The 23,237-nt window shown below is 44.5% G+C and overlaps 1 protein-coding gene across 2 annotated transcripts in view; it reads right to left on the bottom strand.

The window, feature by feature from the left end:
* Positions 1 to 23,237, bottom strand: part of PYGB (glycogen phosphorylase B) — a 149,820-nt gene that overhangs the window by 16,925 nt on the left and 109,658 nt on the right. For both annotated transcript variants that reach the window (XM_077282857.1, XM_077282856.1), the window contains exons 5-12: positions 20,676 to 20,807; positions 19,683 to 19,794; positions 15,103 to 15,185; positions 14,214 to 14,357; positions 13,477 to 13,569; positions 9,896 to 10,042; positions 9,648 to 9,811; positions 8,602 to 8,716 (exon numbers count right to left, since the gene is read on the bottom strand). In XM_077282857.1, the coding sequence (XP_077138972.1) occupies positions 8,602 to 8,716; positions 9,648 to 9,811; positions 9,896 to 10,042; positions 13,477 to 13,569; positions 14,214 to 14,357; positions 15,103 to 15,185; positions 19,683 to 19,794; positions 20,676 to 20,807 (990 nt within the window). The remainder of the gene's footprint in view (positions 1 to 8,601; positions 8,717 to 9,647; positions 9,812 to 9,895; positions 10,043 to 13,476; positions 13,570 to 14,213; positions 14,358 to 15,102; positions 15,186 to 19,682; positions 19,795 to 20,675; positions 20,808 to 23,237) is intronic.

The raw sequence follows: 23,237 nt of genomic DNA, 5'->3' as shown, positions 1-23,237 counted from the left end.
ACTTCAGCATTATTACAGATGGTGCTATATTTGCATCAAGAATTTCTTGAAATTTCATTTAAATGAATTTTTCCCTCTACCTGTGAACTGTTCCCTGTGTTTGGCTGCAACACAAACCAAAGCATGACTGATCCACCACCATGTTTACTGGTTGGTGAGATGTTCTTTTCCTGAAATTTTGTGGCCTTTTTTCACCACACATACCTTTGATCATTGTGGCCAAACAGTTCTATTTTAACCTCATCGGTCCACCGGACCTGTTTCCAAAATGCATCAGGCTTGTTAAGATGTTCTTTTACATACTTCTGACACAATTTTATGATGAGGATGCCGGAGATGTACCACAACTCCAGAGTCTGCTAAATCTTTAGGTCTTTTGCAGTCAAGCTAGGGTTCTGATTTGCTTTTTTTGCAATCCTATAAGCAGCTCTCACTGAAATTTTGCTTGATCTTCCAGACTTTATCTTGACCTCCACTGTTCTGCATGTATACCAACTTAAACCAAGCTCGAGTTTTTGTGTTTTTTCTTTGTATTTTTGCATTCTGTGCAAGCCGGGGTGTTGCCTCCCTCTCCTGAGCTGGAAATTACATTTAAAGGCTTCCCCAGACTGATGCCCACAGGTCGGGACCTGGACCTTTTGTCTGCCCTTATTCACACACTGAGGTAAACTCTGACACATGGTAAGGTTTTTAACCCCTTTCTGAGCTTGGACGGGATAGTACGTCCGAGGTCAGAACCCCCGCTTTTATGCGGGCTCCGGCGGTGAGCCCGCATCAAAGCCGGGACATGTGAGCTGTTTTGCACAGCTGACGTGCCCGCAACAGCGGCGGGTGAAATCGCGATTCACCCGCCGCTATTAACTAGTTAAATGCCGCTGTCAAACGCAGACAGCGGCATTTAACCGGCGCTTCCGGACGGAAATGAGCGCATCGCTGACCCCGTCACATTATGTGTAGTAACCATAGAGGTCCTTGAGACCTCTATGGTTACTGATCCCCGGTAGCTGTGAGCGCCACCCTGTGGTCGGCGCTCATAGCACACCTGCATTTCTGCTGCATAGCAACTATCTGATGATCGCTGCTATGCAGCAGAGCCGATCGCGTTGTGCCAGCTTCTAGCCTCCTATGGAGGCTATTGAAGCATGGCAAAAGTAAAAAAAAAAAAGTAAAAAAAAAAATGTGAAAAAGATAAAAAAAATATAAAAGTTCAAATCACCCCCCTTTCGCCCCATTCCAAATAAATCAATAAAAAAAAAAAATCAAACCTACACATATTTGGTATTGCCGCGTTCAGAATTGCCCGATCTATCAATAAATAAAAAAATAAATAACCTGATCGCTAAACAGCGTAGCGAGAAAAAAATTAGAAACGCCAGAATTACGTTTTTGGTCGCCGCGACATTGCATTAAAATGCAATAACGGGCGATCAAAAGAACGTATCTGCACCGAAATGGTATAATTAAAAACGCCAGCTCAGCACGCAAAAAATAAGCCCTCAACCGACCCCAGATCATGAAAAATGGAGACGCTACGGGTATCGGAAAATTGCGCAATTTTTTTTTGTTTTGTTTTTTTTAGCAAAGTTTGGAATTTTTTTACACCACTTAGATAAAAAATCACCTAGTCATGTTAGGTGTCTATGAACTCGTAATGACCTGGAGAATCATAATGACAGGTCAGTTTTAGCATTTAGTGAACCTAGCAAAAAGGAGATTTTTGTTTACTTACCGTAAAATCTTTTTCTCCGAGCCAATCATTGGGGGACACAGACCGTGGGTGTTATGCTGCTTGCCACTAGGAGGACACTAAGTGATACAAAGAAAGTTAGCTCCTCCCCTGCAGTATACACCCTCCTGCTGGCCCTCAGCTAACCAGTTCGGTGCAAAAAGCAGTAGGAGATCAGTAACAACATATTAGCTTACAGCATGTCATATCATATATGAGAGTATAGCATATCGGATTGTAAAAACAAGCATAAGCCAATACTAGGGTGGGAGCTGTGTCCCCCAATGATTGGCTCGGAGAAAAAGATTTTACGGTAAGTAAACAAAAATCTCCTTTTCTCCTACGCCTCATTGGGGGACACAGACCGTGGGACGTACCAAAGCAGTCCCTGGGTGGGGACAACATCAGATCAGGCTCTGTGTAACCGCTACTTACAAGTGCGCCACCGCGGCCTGCAGAGTCCGCCTGCCCAGAGTCACATCTGTGGAAGTCTGGGAATTATAATGCTTCAAGAATGCATGCGGACTGGACGAATCCGCAAACTTGCAGGCGTGTCTTGTTGACGCCTGGTGCCTGAAACCCACGATAGACGGGGAGATAGGCTGTCATCTAACACGGAAGGACTACTGGATGGTGAAAGAATACACCAGGCTAAATGGCCGATGGAGACGGCCAAACCCTTCCTGTAAAAGTCAGGAAGCCTTCCTCTTACCGGTAGGAAACTCAAGATACAGTGTCCAACCTTCGGAAGGACGCCGTCCTCAAGACATACCTACTCAGAGCACTTGCTCTGTCCAGAATATGGGGACCTCATTACCTTTTGTGGAGTGGTGCCAAAAGAGATGAGGGAGGAACTATGCCCTCATGACAGTAGTAATACAATACCACCTTGGTAACTAGGGACAGGGAAGGCTTGAGGACAACCTTGCCTTGAAGGAAATAAGAGAAAAAAGACTGAAAAAGACCCGTTAGCACCGAAGACTCGTCAGGATGAGGATATAGCCGAGAGAAAAGGGGGCAACCTTCCTTAATAGAATAGATCCCAATGATCTAACGGTATGCAATAGGGAAGAATTACATGTGAAAAACATCCTGCGAGGTGGTCCCTACTTGCAGTTTTTGTTGCAGAAATACAGAAAGCTACCAGCTCCGCAAGTGAACTGACGTGGTCAGTACGGATGTCCGAGGATCACTGGGGCCCTTTCTGCTTCTGAAAAGTTTTCGGAAGTGGAAACTGGTACCACGGAATAACCGGAGCATGCAGTGCGAAGGCTCTTGGATCTCGAGGCCGAACAACCAACTCCAGTACGCCGGCGATCAGTCAGGACGCTATCCGAGCTACAACTGTAGAGCTCCAGTGAAGGCGGGTCTGATGGAATACTTCCGGTGAAGTTCCCACTCACTTGAGGTGAAACCCTGACGACTAAATATGTTCGCAGCCCAGAGTTCTACTTCTGGGATATGAACTGCCAATATCACCGAGTGATAGATCTCGGCCCATGTGAGGTACTTTGGCCATGGTGCTTGAACGTGGGTACTCGCTAGATGATTGACGTATGACACAGCCGTGGCGTTGTCCAAGTGAATTCGGATGGGTTGACCCGCCATAAGGAGTGGACCTACTATAGGACTACCCTTGAGATCTCCAGAGCAATGATCGGGAGAAGAGGACTGGCATTGGAAGTTACTAGTAACCATGGAACCGGGAGAAAAAACTCCGGATGAAGAAGGAACTCAGAGACTATCGTCTGAAAGGCTGCTTGACTTGCTGAAAACTAACGGAGCAAAGGAAACTGTTTCCATTGTCGTCTCCGTTTTTCTTTTTTTTTTTTTTTTTTTGGAACCCTCCCAGCAAATCGAATGAAATGAAGGGATGAGTGAGCAAGAGCGCGAGCTCCCGTTGAAAAACCATGACCTTGTCCGGAGGGAGATTTACCACCCTTCTGGAGGAATACTGGATCATCCTCAAAAAGGATATCTGCTGGGCTGGAAATGAGGAGTTGTCTAAGTCTAGCCACCAGCCCAGGTGAGAGGGTATCGCAAGAGATATAGACGACTTAGCGTAGTCCTGCAAGGGTGGGTAAACAGTCGGTCAAACAGGATAGGACGACCACGCCTCTAGATGCAAGATGACAGCCACCATGACCCTTTCGTCCCGAAGAACAAAGTCGTGACTTAAATGCTATTCACGAATGGAAAAGCAAAGGAATTTTTGAAGAGGTTAGGCATCCCGAATGTCGATGGATGCCCGAAACTGCACCTTTTTTGTTGAAGTAATGGCTGAGCGGATGAGACTCCATTCGAAGAAGAAGAAGAACCTTGTGAAAAGATTGTTAGAAGTTTGAGGTCCGGAATCGGTCCTACTTATCGTTCCACCTTTTAGTAACCAAGATCCCTTAGATCTAGACTGTCCTGGACAACCCTTTCACTGTTGGTCGGGGCTGCGGAAACTTACGATTGTTCGTTAGTCTCCCGCTCAAGAATATGATTGACCAGCTGAACTGTCTTCAGGAAAGGGATACTGGTGTGAATCAAAGTAGTTAAGGGCTCTAAGCAGGAGACCGTTGCTCTAGCATCCATGCGGCGGATAGGGAGGTTAAAGGGCTGGACCCGTAGTTGCCAAACGGAACAAACCAGATGTGCTATTTGACAGATCGTGGCATTTTTAATTAAGGGCATATCGGGCAGGGATACTGGTAGGTAACCCACAGGAGATTGTACCCGGTTAATCTGCCGAGTGGCAGAATGCGCCGCTGCTTCCAGCAGGTCATTGCAGAGTAAAAAATTAGGAGCCTCGATCCACCATCCTCTTAACAAGGAAGTGGAGAGGGAAATTCGCCTACTTGCATCTTCTGTTAAATAGTGGTGATGCAGAGGGGGGTGCTCAGACGCCCGAAAAAAAAAGGATGCCTCTGTACATCCACAGAGTGCAGGTCTCCGGGTGGACAGGACAGGCTGTCTGGCGTTAGGCCTGGACCTTCGAGTGCCCGTCTGTTGATGGTGTGGGGAGACCGGCGCCCTTTAAAGTGCCTGTCGCCCTTAAAAATCAGACCAGGCATAGCGTCCCGCGTAGAGGCTTCTGTCCAGTGAATTGCATATCCGGACTGGATGGCAAAAGCTCTACGAGGGAGTTTAGGCTGAGGGAACTAGTTACACTGGGATAAACTGGGCTCGGCGGCAGAGGGCTCCTCAATTATGACCAGTTTCGGATTGGTCATGGTGCCCTCAAGACCAGGGAATACTGGTCGTGTGCCGTTAAGACCAGGGAAAACTGGTCGTGTGCCTTTAAGACCAGGGAAAACTGGTCGTGTGCCTTTAAGACCAGGGAAAACTGGTCGTGTGCCTTTAAGATCAGGGAATACTGGTCGTGTGCCTTTAAGACCAGGGAATACTGGTCGTGTGCCTTTAAGACCAGGGAATACTGGTCGTGTGCCTTTAAGACCAGGGAATACTCCTTTAAAACCCGGGAATTCTGGTCACGCGCCTTTAAGACCAGGGAATACTGGTCACGCGCCTTTAAGACCAGGGAATACTGGTCACGTGCCTTTAAGACCAGGGAATACTGATCACGTGCCTTTAAGACCAGGGAATACTGGTCACGCGCCTTTAAGACCAGGGAATACTGGTCACGTGCCTTTAAGACCAGGGGATACTGGTCACGTACCCTTAAGACCAGGGAATACTGGTCACGAGCCTTTAAGACCAGGAAATACTGGTCACGTGCCTTTAAGACCAGGGAATACTGGTCACGTGCCTTTAAGACCAGAGAATACTGGTCGTGTGACTTTAAGACCGGGAATACTGGTCATGCGGGTTTAGGTAAAATCTCGCAGCGAGCGAGAAGCGCCAATTTAGGGGACGGAGCTACAGGCACGACGTGGGCGGAGCCTCGAAACTTCCATGATAGGCCCCAGCCGGGGCGTAAATTTCTGCAGCCGGCGTCAGCGTAAGAGTTAGGGGTGGTCACCCGTTGCTCGAGAAAATTGAGCGCTTCCACGTCAGGCGCTAAGCGCCAGGAAAAAAGGCTAAGCCGCCTTGAGGCGACACAGTGCGCTTCTGGAGGTGCGGACTACACATCGGCCGAAGCCGGGAGCTAAATTTGTTAGCCGGCTGGAGCGTTACCTCAGGGAGGTGGTCACAGGGAAGTCTGAGACTGCCTGTCAATATCCCGCTGCAGAAGCCCATCGCTGGCAGGATCCACTTACCAACGGTGCGCGTCCCGGCATGGAGCCGCCGCGGATGTCGGGTATTGCAGCGTGGACGGTGCAGGGGTAGAGAGATAAACCTCAATCCATCATCCCTTTGTTAGGGAGGTGGAGAGGAACCGTCCGCCTCCTTGTCCGCTTTCACAGTGGTGGAGGCTGCCCGGACCATGGAGGGGGGCTTCTTCCACGAAGTTCAGCCCATCGGGACCATGAAAGCACCTCCGCTCCTGAAAGGTATTTCACTGCGGCCTAGTCCGGCTGCAAAAGCCGGGGACTAAATTTATGGAGCCTGCCGGTGGAGCGCGTCGGCGGGCCGCGCGCCGAATGATTGCCGCTGGCGTACCGGTCAGTGGCACCCCCAAGACCGCATCTTCCAGTCAGGCAGCGTGAGGAAGCATGGCCCCCGAGATTGCAGGGCGCCTCTCGTCCCAGACGAGAAGCGCCGATATAGGGGGCGGAGTTACGGCCGTGGGAGGGATCTGCCCACTGCGGCCTACTCCAGCTGAAAAGCCGGGTACTAAATTTCCAGCCTGCCTGGGGATGCGCGGCGGCCGCAACGGAGCGACGCTAACCGCCGCAGTTCCCGACCGCCGGCGCCTGTCCCCAGGGGCTCTGCCGAAAGTACCGCCGGCGCCTACCCCATAGAGGCCACTGCGGCCTACTCCGGCTGAAAAGCCGGGGACTAAATTTCCGGCCTGCCCGGCGGTGTGAGGTGGCGCGGCCGCAAAGCGATCCGGAGCGCAGGAGGGGAACTCCTGATGTACTCACAGTCCGGTAATGCAGGTCCCCCTGTACCTGCGCGCTCCATCCTCATCTGCAATCCCTTTGGGCTCTGCCGCAAGTATGCAACGCCATGTGATGTGGGCCTTGTATGTCGGGCCACCGGAGAGGAACATTAGAGCAGGCTCTATGTGCTCGCCGTCTTGCAGGGGGAAGGGAAATCGGGACCAAAGATGGAAACCCGTTGCCCGAGTAAAATTTGGCGTGCTCCCGCGTCGCAGGAGAGGGACGGGGAGGTATACTCGCCGTGCTCGCCTGTTGCTGGTTCGGGGGAGAGCGGGTCCCATAAAAAAGGATCCGTCGCCCCCTTCACTCCGTTGAATAAAAATTAAAAATTAAAATTAAAATAAGAAAGTTGGGGTCTGAAAACAGACCCAAGTGCCTCCTACAGACACTAAGCAAGAACTGGTTAGCTGAGGGCCAGCAGGAGGGTGTATACTGCAGGGGAGGAGCTAACTTTCTTTGTATCACTTAGTGTCCTCCTAGTGGCAAGCAGCATAACACCCACGGTCTGTGTCCCCCAATGAGGCGTAGGAGAAAAAGCCAAACAAAAAACAAGTGTGGGATTGCACTTTTTTTGCAATTTCACCACACTTGGAATTTTTTTCCCGTTTTCTAGTACACGACATGCTAAAACCAATGATGTCGTTCAAAAGTACAGCTCGTCCCGCAAAAAATAAGCCCTCACATGGCCATATTGACAGAAAAATAAAAAAGTTATGGCTCTGGGAAGGAGGGGAGCGAAAAACGAACACGGAAAAACGAAAAAATCCCAAGGTCATGAAGGGGTTAATATTAGACAGTGCAGGACTGTCCCGATCATGGTCACCTTGTCGACAGTGGGATGGCTTTTATGCTATTTTTGATCAAAAACAGTATTACTAGGAACTCTGTTATTTAGATGCACTTTTGCTTTTTACTTGTTTAGTGACAGCAGGGTTTTTGCTCATTTTATTTCTTGCAAGTTTTGGGACCTCCACTGTTCCTGTTAACTGCAATTTCTACATTACATTTCGAACTGAGGAAAGAATAATTTGAAAACGCTTTGCTATCTACGTCTAGCCTTCTCCTGCTTTGTGGGCCTCCACCATTTTCACTCTGAGTGCCAGGGAGCTGCTTAGAAGAACACATAGCTGCTGTTTTTTGGCACAGGGATATAGGAGGCTGGGTTTTTATAAAGTTGGGACATTTGCATCACCTGGCCTTTCTGAACGCTGATGGTGAACAAGCCATAACCCTAACAGGCTAATTATGATCTGAAACCTTGGCCAAAGTTATCTGAGCACACAAATATTCAAGGGTGCCCAAACTTTTGTATTGTCCCATTTCCCTTTTTGTATTTTTTTTAATCAAGTACTTTTTATTAAGGCATATATCAAAAATGTAATACAGTCTGACACAAACGTCAGACAGATACCAAAAACGCGCGTTTCGGCCTGTGTGCCTTCCCCTGGAAGAAGGCACACAGGCCGAAACGCGTGTAGGGGTTGTGGCCCCGCAGGTCTGAGGTAAATATGTTGACCTATACTCCGCAGCTTCCCTTCTAACCTCTACTACACTCTCTACTGGATGCTATTTACCAGTATAGCTAGACTGTGTTATACCATATATTGAACTAGCTACGTATATGATTGATGGTTGTTTAAGGGTGCTATAATGACAATTTATATGGATTTGCCTTTGACCTGTGGTTCCTATTGTAGTTTTATGCATCTTAGAATCCCACAATAGTGTTACATGTTATGAATTTTTATACCATAGTGTCTAATAAAATGATTTCTTTACATTTCAATTTGATACTTTATGTGCAATTTTTTCTTTATATGGGGTTTTTAGGTAAGTGGATTCCTTAGGATGCCCTCATACTGCCACTACTAGGGGGCACTTTACCTCCGCAATGATGTCAGCTAGGCCGGGGTTGCACAGCATCAGCCATCTCCTCGGAGTGATGCCGTTTGTCTTGTTCTGAAATTTATGTGGTTCAATGTCATAGAAATCCTTGAATCTATAACATAAAAAACAGATCAGGATGTATTAGCTGCTGTTGTCAGAATGACAGGTTCTTCCAAATTCATTTAGGTTTAAGGAGAGATGTAAAATAGAAGGAGTAGAACACGCAGAGAACCTTTGTGATAAATTGTATCATGTGTTAAGCTTTTATACTAATAAAATTAGGTAACATGCACATTATATTTGCGGTGTATGGGTGACATATATGCCAGAAAGGCTCCACGGGTATACGTAAAAAAAAATCCATAAGCCCAAAAATAAGGTCAAAAGAGTGTCCTTTTTCCCTCCATCAATCCTTTTGATTAGTGTGCTCAATTGCCTAAATTATACAGACAAAAGTTAAAAAATAAACCATATGCCATATATCTATGTATGCCATTCTAATGCCTCATAGTTTAATACATCGGAAGTGTACATCGGAAAATGAACCTTAAAGGCTAACGGTACAGGTCACCTTTCAGAATAAGCTGTCCGAAGTGTATATGAAGAATAACACTACAATCATTATTTGACTAGTATTCTTCATTTTCACTAGTTTTCCTCTCTGCAACCTCGATCTCTATTTGCAATTCACTCTGAGCTGGTGAGAGGAGACTAGCTGCTGTCTCATCTAACAACTGAAGATTTTTTTGTTCTCTATGAGATAATCTAGAAAAGTCTGGCAATGGCTCTTTTATATAGGACACAGGCGCGCTCCTGTGTATGGGAGTCTGCTGAGATATCCATCAGCCAAACCATTGTTGGGCAGACTGCTATCTATACTGTATGGGGGGGCTTTAGACTTTTAAACATGACATGTCAAGAAATCCTATCAAAATGACTGAGAACCCTACAGACCTTTCCTGCCACGTCTAAGTAACACAATACAAGATGTTTAAATGTACCCGGAGCCTCTAAATAATGGAGTGACCGTGCCAAGTACTTACACCGAGTTCTTTACTATCTCAGAGTGGATCCTGGCCACTCCATTGACAGCGTGAGATCCGATCACACACAAGTGAGCCATGTTTATCCTCTTACAGTCGCCTTCTTCGATGACGGACATCCTACGCAGACGTTCCATATCCCCAGGATACAAGGCTAACACTTCCTACAAATGTAGAGGCAGAAGCATTAGTTCTTATTCTAAACATGAATGACCCCATTTGTGACCCGCAGCACACAGGAGCCTTACATCGAGGTGCTTCTGATTGATTGCATAGATGATCTCCAGGTGGCGCGGCAGCAGCTTCTCAAACAGGTGAACCGGCCAGCGCTCCAGAGCCTCGGGCAGCACGGTGTGGTTGGTGTACGCACAGGTCCTCTTTGTTACATCCCAGGCCTGGGGAAGGAGCACACATTACTATCACAGTACACAGTAAGCAACAGGCAACATTAATTATGGCTTCCGATTTGTTTTATTGCTTAAAATATGAAGAGTTTTAACATTCGCTATTCTATTTAATATAACTCAACCATAAGTACATCTCTTTTTCATTTTTTGATTTATACAACCAACTGTACGGCATCCAGGGTGTAAAAGCCTAAAAGGTGACAGGTCCTTTCAGAAATAAAAAAAATAAATAAAAAAGTCTAAAAAAATAAATGATGTCCCTTTTTCCATAAGATTATTAGCTTCAAATATTACTTTTACAGTCATGTGAGTTCTGACTTTCTTTCAAAGAGCAGAAAACCCTCTGCACAAGCATAAAGGTAAATTATTATTATTATTATTATTATAAATTATTAATGTGTGCTCTCTGTAATTGCCACTAGGGGGCACTTATTACATTTCCGGCATCTTTATTATTATTATTATTATTATTATTATTATTATTATTGAGCTGTATGTATAACTGTATGCAAAAGACAGCAAAAGAAACAACCCTGATTGGAATAGTAATAAAATATAATGTATTTATAAAATATAATTGGACACCTATATATTATTCAATATTAATTCACCAGGGTGTCTTTTGAATAAAAAAGTGGAAACCACTTACACCATGAGTAAGAAGCCAATCACCAAGACAAAGGATGCACCAGGAGGACCAGGCAAAAAAGTGCAAAGTGCTAGAGAGCAGGGAATATTTATAAACATTACCTGTGGGTACCTCGCCGTCCTGAACACGCACACTCCCGACACGTGTTAGTTCCTGACGAAGGAACTAGGTTTCCGAAACACGTGTCGGGAGTGTGCGTGTTCAGGACGGCGAGGTACCCACAGGTAATGTTTATAAATATTCCCTGCTCTCTAGCACTTTGCACTTTTTTATTTGGCATTTTATGTGAAACTAAAAGGGTGATAGCCCCGTCTTTGTGCACCTTTGCATTGTTCCAATTGATTGCACTATAAAGCACTTTTTGTATTTTGCACATACACTTTTTTAAATTTTTTAATTTTTATATATAAATTTCACACTTTTGCTTCTGGGAATTTTTATCTTCATTCTGGAAATCATTACCTGGCACAGAAATACTGGTAAAAAAAAATTTTTTTTAAGATTTTCATATGTGCAATAGGGTTTCCGCTTATTTGATTTGATATTTATTGCCGTCCTGCATAGCACACTTTTTGTATTAACTGTTTGGTTTTAATATACTATCTGATACTGTACTGCCACTTAAGAATTAATAAAGGCATATATATATATATATATATTCAGCCTGGTCCTCCTGGTGCATCCTTTGTCTTGGTGATTGGCTTCTTATTTATAACTGTATGCAGTAGCCATCTTTGCTCCCTCTAGTGGTAACTTGCCATAAAAATCTAAATGTGGTTGCCAGGGTTTCTGAAATTGCACTTTAAAAAATGTAAAGGGGTATTTCCATCTCTAAAATCATATGCCAATATGCAGTAGGTGTAATAATAATATTAGCAAATACCTCCAATTAGAAATGTAGTATAGTCCTTCTGATGCGGTATTTGGCTTACCCCATGTGCAGGGCATAGCAGTAGCTTAGAGATCTATGGTTACGACCACTAACTGCCACTATATGAGTGGTCATAACCATGGATACCAATGCCTTGCACATGGAGTAAGCTAAATAACTTATCAGAAGAACTATACTACATTTCTAATTGGATGTATTTGCTTATGTTGTTATTATTATTATTACACCTACTACATATTGGAATAGGGTCTTGGAGATGGTAATACCCCTTTAACCTATTGCCAGGCTGACTACAATTTAAATAGGGGTTGTTTTCTTGAAAATGCTTTGCCATATTTGGAACTAGAAGTGAATGGAGAGATTGAGCCTTCATACCTGACAGCATGAAACGGGGGTGATACTTTTATATCTTCTCTAAATCTCTCAGATATTTATAGCACATTCTTAGATACATCCTAAATGTCAGACATGGATATATCCCATTAATTTGGACAAAAAGCCTAACCCTAAGTTAGAAAAATATTACAATTTGAGAGTCCTCAGTGGTTGACACCTTTTAATGGCTAATTGAAGAGATGGTAACAAATTGCAAGCTTTCCAGACTACTCCGGTCCCTTCATCAGGCACAGGATAACACAAAATCTGAAGAATCACATGTTTTGTACAAGAGGACACAGGAATAAGGCAATAGATAAGACAAGTGACGTGAAGCAGAACTATCAGTATGGGAGAGGGAGAAGCAGATGTGGTGATAAATATTGGAACAGTTCATAGATAAGGAATGATGTAGAATTACCGTATGTCTTTCCTGTACATCAACCAAGGAATGTGCTCCTCAGACCTTGTGGGGGCATCACAGCCCTGGACCAGACCCCAATCACAGGGAAATAAAACGTTCACGCTCCTTATCTATGAACTGTTCCGATATTTACGGCCACATCTGTTTATCTCTCTCCCTTACTGATAGTTCTGCTTCACGTCACTTGTCTTATCTATTGCATTATTCCTGTGTCACGTTGTACATAAACATGTGAGTCTTCAGATTTGGTGTTATCCTATGCCTGATGAAGAGACCTAAGCAGTCGGTAAAGCCTGCAATTTGTAACCTATTAATAGTTAGCTGAAAAGATAGTATCAACCAATGTGGACTCTCAAATTTAGCTTGTGTTTTATTTTACTTAGAATTTTTTGTGATTCTATTTGTACACTTCTCATTTTTCCAGGTATTAAGTGGATGACATCAATACTGCAGAACAGCACGACGATAATAAATGTGAATATACCAATTAATATAGCTATTGAGTGCTAGGTGAACTGAAGCCCAATGCAAAAATTGTCCATCTCTGGGGACTTTTTGTGTGCAAAACAATATATATATATATATATATATATATATATATATATATATATATATATATATATATATATATATATATGTGTGTATATATATATATATATATATATATATATATATATATTTATTTATTGCACATTTTGGTGTATTACAAATGTTGTATCATTTGGCTTTTACAAGCCCTTTGATACTCTGCAGATTTAACATTACTGAGGTCTATAATTATAAATCAACTGAGGAGATCTAAAAAAAGACAGATAACAGAGTTACGAAATCCCCATTGAACCATAAGGAAGAGCTCACTGATGGATCCTCGGTAACTCATTCTGCAGCCAGCAATAGCGAGGGCAACACATGGTCATATATAGAAGGCAAATGGTACAACATTTTTAATGAAACCAAAATTACACAAATGATTTTTAGTAAAAATCCAAGCATTTAAGACTACATGTAATCATTTACTACACAGTCTTTATAGAAGCAATATTTGTGGGAGGATCCTGCAGCAATGTGGTGTGTGGCCTCACCTTATCCCACTCCATGCCCTCCACGTCTACTAGGATTCTCATGAGCTCAGGAATAGCAAGTGCAGGGTGGGTGTCATTCAATTGTATAGCAACCTGTGGAATAAAATAGACAGGTGAAGCTCTGAAGCTTAGTAATCCATCTTACTTACACGTTTGGATGGTCATCAGTTAGATTGTCATGGGTACAATACTTCACTGACCGTTAGGGCAGGGTCAGACGGATGTAGACTCTCATCCAAGAGAACTGGGGCGATTATGCAAATAACATTCGGTTTAAAATCTGATCAGTGATCGTAGTGTGATCAGATTCTCTCAGATAAGGAAAAGACAGAGAAAAAAAATCTACATCTTCTCCATTGTTTCATGCTGCGGAAATTGGACTGCACTTAGATGTCATCTGAGTGCAGTCTGTTGTTTCTGATGTACTCATTGACTGCATGGCCGAGTTCGATATATCAAATTCGGACCTCCAGCGATTTCTCTTTTTCCTCAGACAGGCAGTATCTGATGAAAAAAATTGAACATGTGCATGACCCATAGACTAACATAAGTGCGGGTGCAATGTTTGGTCGGATCACACTTGGATCAAAACTATGTTGGCTCCTATCAGCATTATTTACACATTCGAATGAATGGAAAAAAAAATGCATCCTACACGCGCGTGTAAATTATGCCGCATTTTCCTGCCAAAACCTCAGTATTCCAAAGTGGCAGTAGTTTATAGTAGTAGTTTTTACCTTATCAGGGAAGGTATCAAAGCAGGTTCTCACTGGGTCCCGACATCCAAACTTGGAAGACTTGAACCGCCTGATGATATCCTGCAGGGTGGCAGCGACCACAAAGTACTCCTGCTTCAGACGCAACTCCTTGCCTTCAAAGAACTGCACAGGTCGCACACATTAGTCTCTTACTTTAGTATCCGAGTCACATGCTTTAAACTAACAAAAAGGGTCCAAGATGTTACAAAACGCGCAAACCACTGTAAAGTCGTACTGAGGGTCTATATTCTGGTACTGTAGACCCTCCATGGGCCGCTGTATAGTTCCTCTGTGAGACACCACATTCTGCCTCAAAACAAAGGTCACAGCTTCTTCAATGGTAAACAGTAGGGCGACCGCATGCTTCCTTCTGGGGTAGAGCTATTTTGCATACCATGTTCTCACGGATCATTACATAGCCTATAATTCTCCTTTTGCAACCTGGTGGTCTCCACAGAGAGAACAGTAACCCTTAGACCACCATCAAACGCTTCTCCACCTGTTGACCCTGCTCTGCACTGATGAGAGGCAAGGAGCCCTGAAACAGCTCTTTACAATGGTAAAATATCCAAACTCTGGTTTCATTAAATAACCTTACTCATTTCTGAAGGTTGGAATACTGACTCCTAGGATAACTAACCCTAACAGCTGGCTGTGGGAAGCAACATGCCTTCTTGGGGGAGAGATCATTTCACTATAGCGTACAACTGTGCCTATAGAGCACAACATTGTAGGGGAACAGTCTAAGGTACAATGCAGGCTTCAGGCACCGTATGGTGGATCTGAACACCACCAGTAGGTAATATGGTCACGTGTATGAGCCCAATAAAGACGACTGACGGTTTATTGAAAGAAACATTTAACTTACATTGTCGTTGGGGTATAACACTCGGGAGATATTTTCAGCCAAATTTCTGTCCAGAACAGCTTGTATGTAGTCACCAACATTAACTGTAAGAGAAAGAGACCCAAGTGTCACCGTCTGGAGATGAATGTTGGACGCACGGGTACCTTGTAGCAAAACAGGATTAGTGAGACCAAATTCTGTCTCTAAAAATTGGCCAATATGTCCTATAAAAAAAGTTGTCAATCCACGGCACCTGCAGGTATGTAAAAAATATGGGTTCAATATATCAAAAGTTTCTCAGATTTGCAAATGTTTTGTGACTTTTTTAACACTTTCATCTGCTCCGGTACTTTTTCAAAAAGATTTCTGACTGGTGCCTTGATGGGTACGCGCCTGTTCATGGATTTGGCACATATTTTATCAGCAGGTTTCTCTGCGGCAGAAAAGACCACTTTTATTTACTTCCATAACCATTCATTTCCACCCCATTTTACAGATATTATCACTGATTCTATTGGGTCCCACAATCTAAATTGCCATCTCTTTAGAGTATGAGAGGAAACCCCCACACACACGGGGAGAACAGAAATGTTGTTCTTTGGTGGGTTTAAGAACGCAGGACCCAGCGATGTAAAGCTTCAGTGCTAACCACTGAGCCACCAGAGACCACAGAGAGGTACAGCGAAGCTGTGTGGGAAAATCACAATAAAATGCAGCTATTATCACAATCTTTTTTGCGCTCTGATTTTATGATAATTACTACAATAAACCACAATTTGCCAGCACTATGCGAATAACCTGTAATCCAGTTTAACAGCAGAAAAACACTGACATTGGTACCAAAACATTTACGATAAAGGTTTTGCACTGCATCCTGAGAGAAATTGTGAGCAATGTCTCCCAAATGTCACTGAGACATAAACTGCCGTCCATAAGGGCAATGTACGGTATCTTGCCTACACTTAACCGGTGACCTGTGTTACCAAGAACCTGGCCACCCGCATAGTCGGATCGGAGTGCAGCGGTTACGGCTCCTATCACCTAGTAAACGTTCCTTTGTTTTGGCCAGATGAAATCAAATCGCAACAAAAAAAAAAAAGGAGAAAACCTACTTGTATAACAAGAATTACAGGACTTAAAGTTTGTATATGTGTGACACTTTTTCTTCCTATGTAATCTGAGAGCACCATAATATAGGAGCAGAGACCCTCATTACAGTGATGTGTCACTTACTGGGCAGTGTTTTGCTGTGTCAATACAACCAGTGTTTTACCAGCAGGGGATTATCATTACAGGACTACTTGGCACGTGCATTCTAGTCCAACCCTGCCCCACCCCTAATTAGCAGCTCTGTCACTATACAATGTACACAGAAAGCTGTGATGTGGGCGGATTATACCCAGATCAACAACTAAGCTCCTCTGTAGGGGAGAAAAGTGTAATCTTATCACAATTGCTGTACCCAGTAAACTAAGTGACACATCACTGGAATCAGGGTCACTGTCCCTACCTCATTCTGCTCTCAGATTACATAGTAAACACCTGATGACATATTCTCTTATCCACTGAGGCATTTTTAGTTCTTATCCTAATTTTTCTAAACCTCATCTTAACAGACAGATTGTGAGAGGAAAGTCCAATTGTGACTGAAATATTAGGACTGCATTTTTGGTATTGCTGTAAATAAACTGTGAGTGGAAGAATCAGCACAAGTGCCAGCTCTAAGTGTCTGTATGGAGAGCAGGAGCCCATCCGGGAACCATGAGGGCCAAGTCCAATATTCAATCCCATTGCTGGCGTCACTTGTCCTATCAGAGGAAAGTCCGTACTTACAGGACCAGCCGTGCCGACATATCACCTCATGTTACATGCTTCATTTAGAGCCTCCATTGTAAGTCACCAGAGACTAGTGGGCGCCATTGTGACAGATCCAGTCGCATCTGTTATAAAGCCGCCATGTAGATGCGACAGGAGCAGATATGGTGCCATGCTGTGTCTGTACTACAAGAAAGAAAATCTGCACATGTGGCTGGAATGAAAGTATTTGTGGCATATCCTCAGGGGATGGTCACCATTTGTTCCACTCAGATTGTGTGTGGAGCCTGCAGGTTTCCTATGCCTCAAGCCATGTGAAAAATACCTACAAAAAAATTGTATTTCCCATGGCTGCATTGTTTTCCTGATACGATTTACTCCGCCACTTGTCCCTTCAGGATGTGGGATCTGAGCCACTAAGTGGTGCCGATGTCTGAGAGATGAAACAATGGTCTCTCATCTCCGCCCCAGTTCCGGAGCAAATCCAGATCAGATTTTTCTGTCCATTTTTCACGCTCCCACACCTTTATAGTATAATATGTGACACGCCAGATCTCCTTACAAAGCCCAGAAAAGGGCTAAATCACGAGCTCCATGCAATGTCTGCTACTAAGCAACAGCCTGCCTAACATATACAGGACATCTATCTATATGAATGGGCCGTATATAATGTGAGGGAACAGGATCACATACCACCATTACAAAGCACGGAAACGTTTCCTTACAGGGGCTGATATACAGTTACTGCATGGAGCCGAGCTATGGACAGAAGAAAGCAGCAATGGATTATTGTAACCACAAATACTAGTCCTGAATGAGAGAAAAATTGTGGGTTTTTTTTTGTTTTGTTTTTTGGGGAGGGGGTTAACAGGGAAAAAATCACTGAACTTTTGCGCAATGACAGATAGGTCACAGGTTGGTGCTATTCGGTGACTGATATCATGTGTAGCTCTTTCCTATAGACTACAATGGAGAAGGTCGCGGCTCTAGTGTGTAAATGGGAACCCATACTGAGCAGCCACTAATGGTGGATCCTGGGCATATTCTTTACATACTGAAGAACAAAGACTAAAATAGGTGGCACGATGCAACAATCAGTATTGCAGCATGGTGGCTCAGTGGCTAGCACTGCAGCACTGGGGTCCTGGGTTCATATCCCCCCCCCCCCCCCCCCCCAAGGACAAGATCTACAAGGAGTCTGTATGTTCTCCCCGTGTTTGCGTGGGTTTCCTCCAGGTTCTCGGATTTCCTCCCACACCCCAAATACACACTGATACGTATTGTGGATTGTGAGCCCCATCAGGGACAGGAATGATTATGTCTGTGGAAGTTGTAATGCTGCTATATAATCATGTAAAATAACGATACAATGCTGTATTTTATATTCCAGCTTCCTATAGTTTTATTTTTTCTCTGCATTATCATCATCTGAACAATTAGCATTTAATTATAAGTGCGACTATAACCTGATGACCTTGCCATAGTTCACCCTTAAATAGCGATGGCCTCGGGGGGCGACACATTCGCCTTTTATAGCCATCCTGAGCTGCTACCAGGCCTGCAGAGATAATCACAAGAGCTGACGCCGCCGTCACAGCCCATGTAGTGTCCTCTAATAGGGGAACCTGTTGATGGAGGCCTCTATCTGCACGGCTGTGCCCAGCCAGCCGCAGAGACCGGGCAACCAACAGGAATAAATACGGGCGAGATAGAAGGGCGCTGACAGATGTGATCACAGGAGGGGCTGGAATGCAGAGCCGGCATATTATTCATACAATCAATTGCTTCATGTGACTTGTGGGCAATAAAGGACGGCCAGAAAGCTGGAAAAATGCAGCACTTACGTGTTTATGTGACATGTCTGACTTTACTGTCATTTCAGCAATACTGATAGTGTTTGGGAAGTATATTATACACTAGATTACACTGCATAGCTATGGAGTGCCCTATAGGATAGGTATGGCATCTGCTAGTTATATCACATACACCCAGGAAGCTGAGACACGGGGGGCTGTGTGGGGGTCTCCGCACACTACAACAATACTCTGATGCATAAACCTGTTTTTTCCTGTTGTCTGATGGATTATCTGATGACAGATTAGGTATATGGCGTCTTTAGGATTGTAATGTGAGGCTCATGCATTATTGATGAGCGGGGATTCACAGTTACACATTTGCTTCTCTGGAGCCTACTTTAAAATTCCATTAAAAGTAAAGAAAATGAAGCGTGACGTCACTTTCCAGGACCCGATCCAGCAAAACTGTCACTTACAAATTGAACAATGTGATTGTGGAACTGCGGAGCCTCAATAGTAGGAACTTACAGGCTATTATCTCTGGACAACACATTGCAGATACACTGCACAACTTTCCTCCACTTCATATTATACATGAGGTCCATTTCCGATTTCAGCTATGGCGGTAGGACATTTCTAAGGCCCCTTATCTAGATTGTGTCTCCCTTCACACTGCCAGGCAGCCCCCGCTCGCCTTCTCTGTACAAGTACATGTTTCTGCCGTGCAAAGACCCCTACTTGCAAAAAAATTGGGGTAAAAGGTTTGGTGCTCCATACAGGACAGAGCAAATGGAACCAGCAGGGACCCCAACTAGAATGGGGACCCAGGACCACATTTTACACACAGGTGAGGGTCCCAGAAACCTTGACTGTAAATCATGAACCAAAGCCCTTTCATTGCTAGCTCAGCAGCTTTTCCCCCCACCACATATAGATTCTTTGGGGGAACATGTGCTGCCATACACAGAATACAATCCCAAAACATCTTACACTCTTTCAGGTCAAACTCGTTTGGTGCCTTTGCTGACCAAAGCCTCATGGTGTTCACAGTGTTGTTCTTGTAGCCAGGCACTGGCGTGTCATACGGCATCGCAAGGACCATCTGCGGAGAGAAAGACGTGCCGCTGTGTTACAGAGAGGGTGGATTATTTGCAGTACTAGTTCGTTATAGAGACCGAAGCCAATAAAGCAATAATGATTATAAAAAATAATTTGCACAATTTTGACACTTTTCCACACTGTTTATCTGCTTAGTCCCCGGTTACTTTCTGCTGATGGTCTTAGTGGTGGTTTAATCATCTGACAATAGTTGCCAATCAATGCCTTCCACGGTGATGTTACAGTGAACTATGTGTCATTTTGGAGGCCAGAGAGGTTGTCGTGGTCAGATTATATGTTATTACTAACACCTTATCATATAAGATGAGAAGAGAAGGTGGAAAACCGATAAGGGGGTACAATAAAGCATCTACTGTCCACCATCAGTCTACACTCCGAAGCCCCCCATACACTTTTGATAGCCGTCTCTCCCCCATACACAGGAGTGATTCCTCAGCCAAGCAGTCCTATGTTCTCTATGTCAGATGTGTGTCACCAGTCTAGGAATAATTTGGCACATACTTGTAGCTCAAACCTAGAGGCACATAAGGGCATGAGGGTGCCGTTAACAATGGTCAATATTGACGTTTAAAATTGCTACATCCAGTACATGGCGCTACAATTCCCATCATCCTCGCTTCTGAAGACATTATTTGCATATTTACATTTCATGAAGAGCATCATATGGCCTATAAGTCTCCTTACACCAACTTGGCTCTCTTCTCATGGAGAAACCATACACCTTAAACACCATAAACTAACGTGTTTATAGGTGGCCACAGGTAGCTGAGGGTGTTGGCCCCACGTGGCAGCTGTGCCGTGGGATCCCAGCCTCCGGCACGGAGATTATTGCACTTCCGGGTATGGTTTAATCTGAATACAAACCTGAGTTCCAACCCACTTAGCCCCTTCAGGTGTGTGCTCTACTCTGCCATAGAAATGCACGGGCAGCATGAACTCCGGACGGGCCTTCTCCCAGGGATTTCCATACCGGAGCCAGTCATCAGCCTCCTCAACCTGTGACAACACAAACAAAATTGTTCTCAGCTTTTTATAATTGCATCAGATCATCTACTATTAGAATTTCCCTTCCAACCATATTTATATCAACTGTGGAAGACGCGTTATCTGTGCTCGTAAAATACTGGATTGGATTACTAATATAAAATTGATTTTCTGCACGAACAGATGTCATTTATTGGCTGATAGCCCCGCAAGTCCTCCCGTATATCTGATTTTGGACTGCAGGGAAGCCATAGTGGATCTGGTTTCCAGGCCTTATTTTTATGATCTTCTGCTTATTAGTGAGTAACTAATGATAAATGAATGGACGATAATGTACCACTGTAGGTTTACTAAGACTATTATATGCCTGCATGATCTGCTGGTGGGTTACTCATGATCTGCTGGTGGCCTAAAGTGGTTGTCCGCCCGTTTTATTTTAGCAGGAGCCCACACTCACCTCTGTGCAGGTCGCCCAGCAGTCTCCTCTCGTCCAGAGCAGATAGCACATGACCTGTGCAGCCAATCAGTGGCCACAGAAGAAGAGAAAGAGAGGAGACCGGTGGGAGGCCTGGGAAGCGGTATGGAGGAGTAACCGGGGATCACTAGGCGAGAATGTGCTTTATCTTTAAGCTAAAAAAAGGGGGTGGACAACACCTTTAAATGAAGCCTCTCAAATACTCCCCACATACGGAGCACATATTAGTTTCCCTGTATCTACTAAACAAATTTATTTTGTTGTCTAATTTCAATTTAAGGGACTACTGTATTAAAGGGAACCTGTTTTTAGTGTCTGAACAAATACCTCCTCCTTCATCAGCGCCTGTGCTGCATTCCACAAATTTGTGTATTATCCCGACTCCCCTGTATACCCCAAAATACCTTTTGAATTGTATGCGGATATGGACGGTCAGGTGTGATGGGCTTCATTGCTGCGGCTTCTGTCCCTCCTCTCCACTTATGATCGCCATCCTCTAGCTCTGATTGATGTGTATGACTAGTCCTGTGTCATCGAAGTAGCCCAGCGAAATTACACGGCTGCGCCGGAGCATCGCGGCTTGCGCAGGTGCATTTAGCTTTGCTTCGCTACGGGCATGCGTGGTTATGTTTTATGCTCTGCCCGCAGTACGGCACAGTGAAGTGCGCATGTGCGAGCTGGGGATTGTTTGGACAGGCGCAAGATTTTGTTGCGCTATGTGGATGACATAGGATGCATCATCCACATCAATCAAAGCTGAAGGATGGTGATTAGCAACAGAGAGGACAGAAAACACAGTAATAACTCACTAGTCTCCAGCACGGCTCGGTCCTCGGCAGCTTCAAAAATACATTTTTGTCTGAAACCCTAAACTTAGCCTACCTTTATTAATGACTGTCATCTTGTCTGTTTTCATTGGGCTATATACCAAAGAGCCTAATGATTGGTATATTCTGTTATGAGTGTGCGGTGTTTTTTATGCACATTGTATCTAAATTGAACCTACCCTATTAATGAATGTCATTTTGGTATGCTTTCACAAGGCCATATATTTATTATCTATTAGCCTGGCCTTTTAGTGATAGGGTCTTTTGTTAGGGTAAGCCTTCGTTGAGTGGGGGCACCGCTTCCGCTGTACAGTAGGGTGCCAACCCCCACAGGTAGGTAGGCTGTGACAGAATAGGGTACAGATTAGCCAGTTATTCCTGGTGTGATTTTTGCACTTGTTTTGCACTTTAAGGTAACTGTGCCACTCTGCCTCACACTGTTTCTTTGCTTTATCAGGCAATTACTGTCCTTTTCAATTTTCCTGCCGTGTAATTTGGGGTATAAATGTATCACTTTACCCAGAACGACTGAACAGGAGTAAGAGGGTCAGCCGTCGAGGAGCGGGGGCGCCTCTCTCGTATTAATCCTAGGGTGCCAACCTCCGCTGCTTAGGCAGGGTAATTTAGTGTCTACAGTGTGAGGGACAGTTGTAGTGAGCACGGTTGTCTGCACTTTTTGCTGTGTGGTTTATGGTTTTAAAAGTTGTCTAATAAAAATTGTTCTTATTTAGTAGTATCAGTCGGGGTACAAGGTTTCTTGTTAATGTTAGTTTTTGTCCTCGGCAGCTTTCAAAATACATTTTTGTCTGAAACGTTGCTGTGTTTCAGAGTCAAACATACCTGGCGGAAACCATACAGCCCGTGCCCAAAACATGCAGCCCGATACATGCAGCCCGAGCCCAACACACGCAGCCCGCACCTGATACCTTGCAGCCCGCGCCCAACACATTGCAGCCCGCGCCCAACACATTGCAGCCCGCGCCCGACACACTGCAGCCCGCACCTGATGCCATGCAGCCCGCGCCTGATACCATGCAGCCCGAACCCAACACATTGCAGCCCGAGCCCGACACAAGGAGCCCACACCTGATACCTTGCAGCCCGCGCCTGATACCATGCAGCCCGCGCCCAACACATTGC

Source organism: Ranitomeya variabilis, chromosome 2, assembly GCF_051348905.1.
Source record: "Ranitomeya variabilis isolate aRanVar5 chromosome 2, aRanVar5.hap1, whole genome shotgun sequence".
NCBI classification, from domain to species: domain Eukaryota; kingdom Metazoa; phylum Chordata; class Amphibia; order Anura; family Dendrobatidae; genus Ranitomeya; species Ranitomeya variabilis.
Note: the sequence above shows the minus strand (reverse complement) of the source record. Positions and strands in the feature narration are given on the sequence as shown.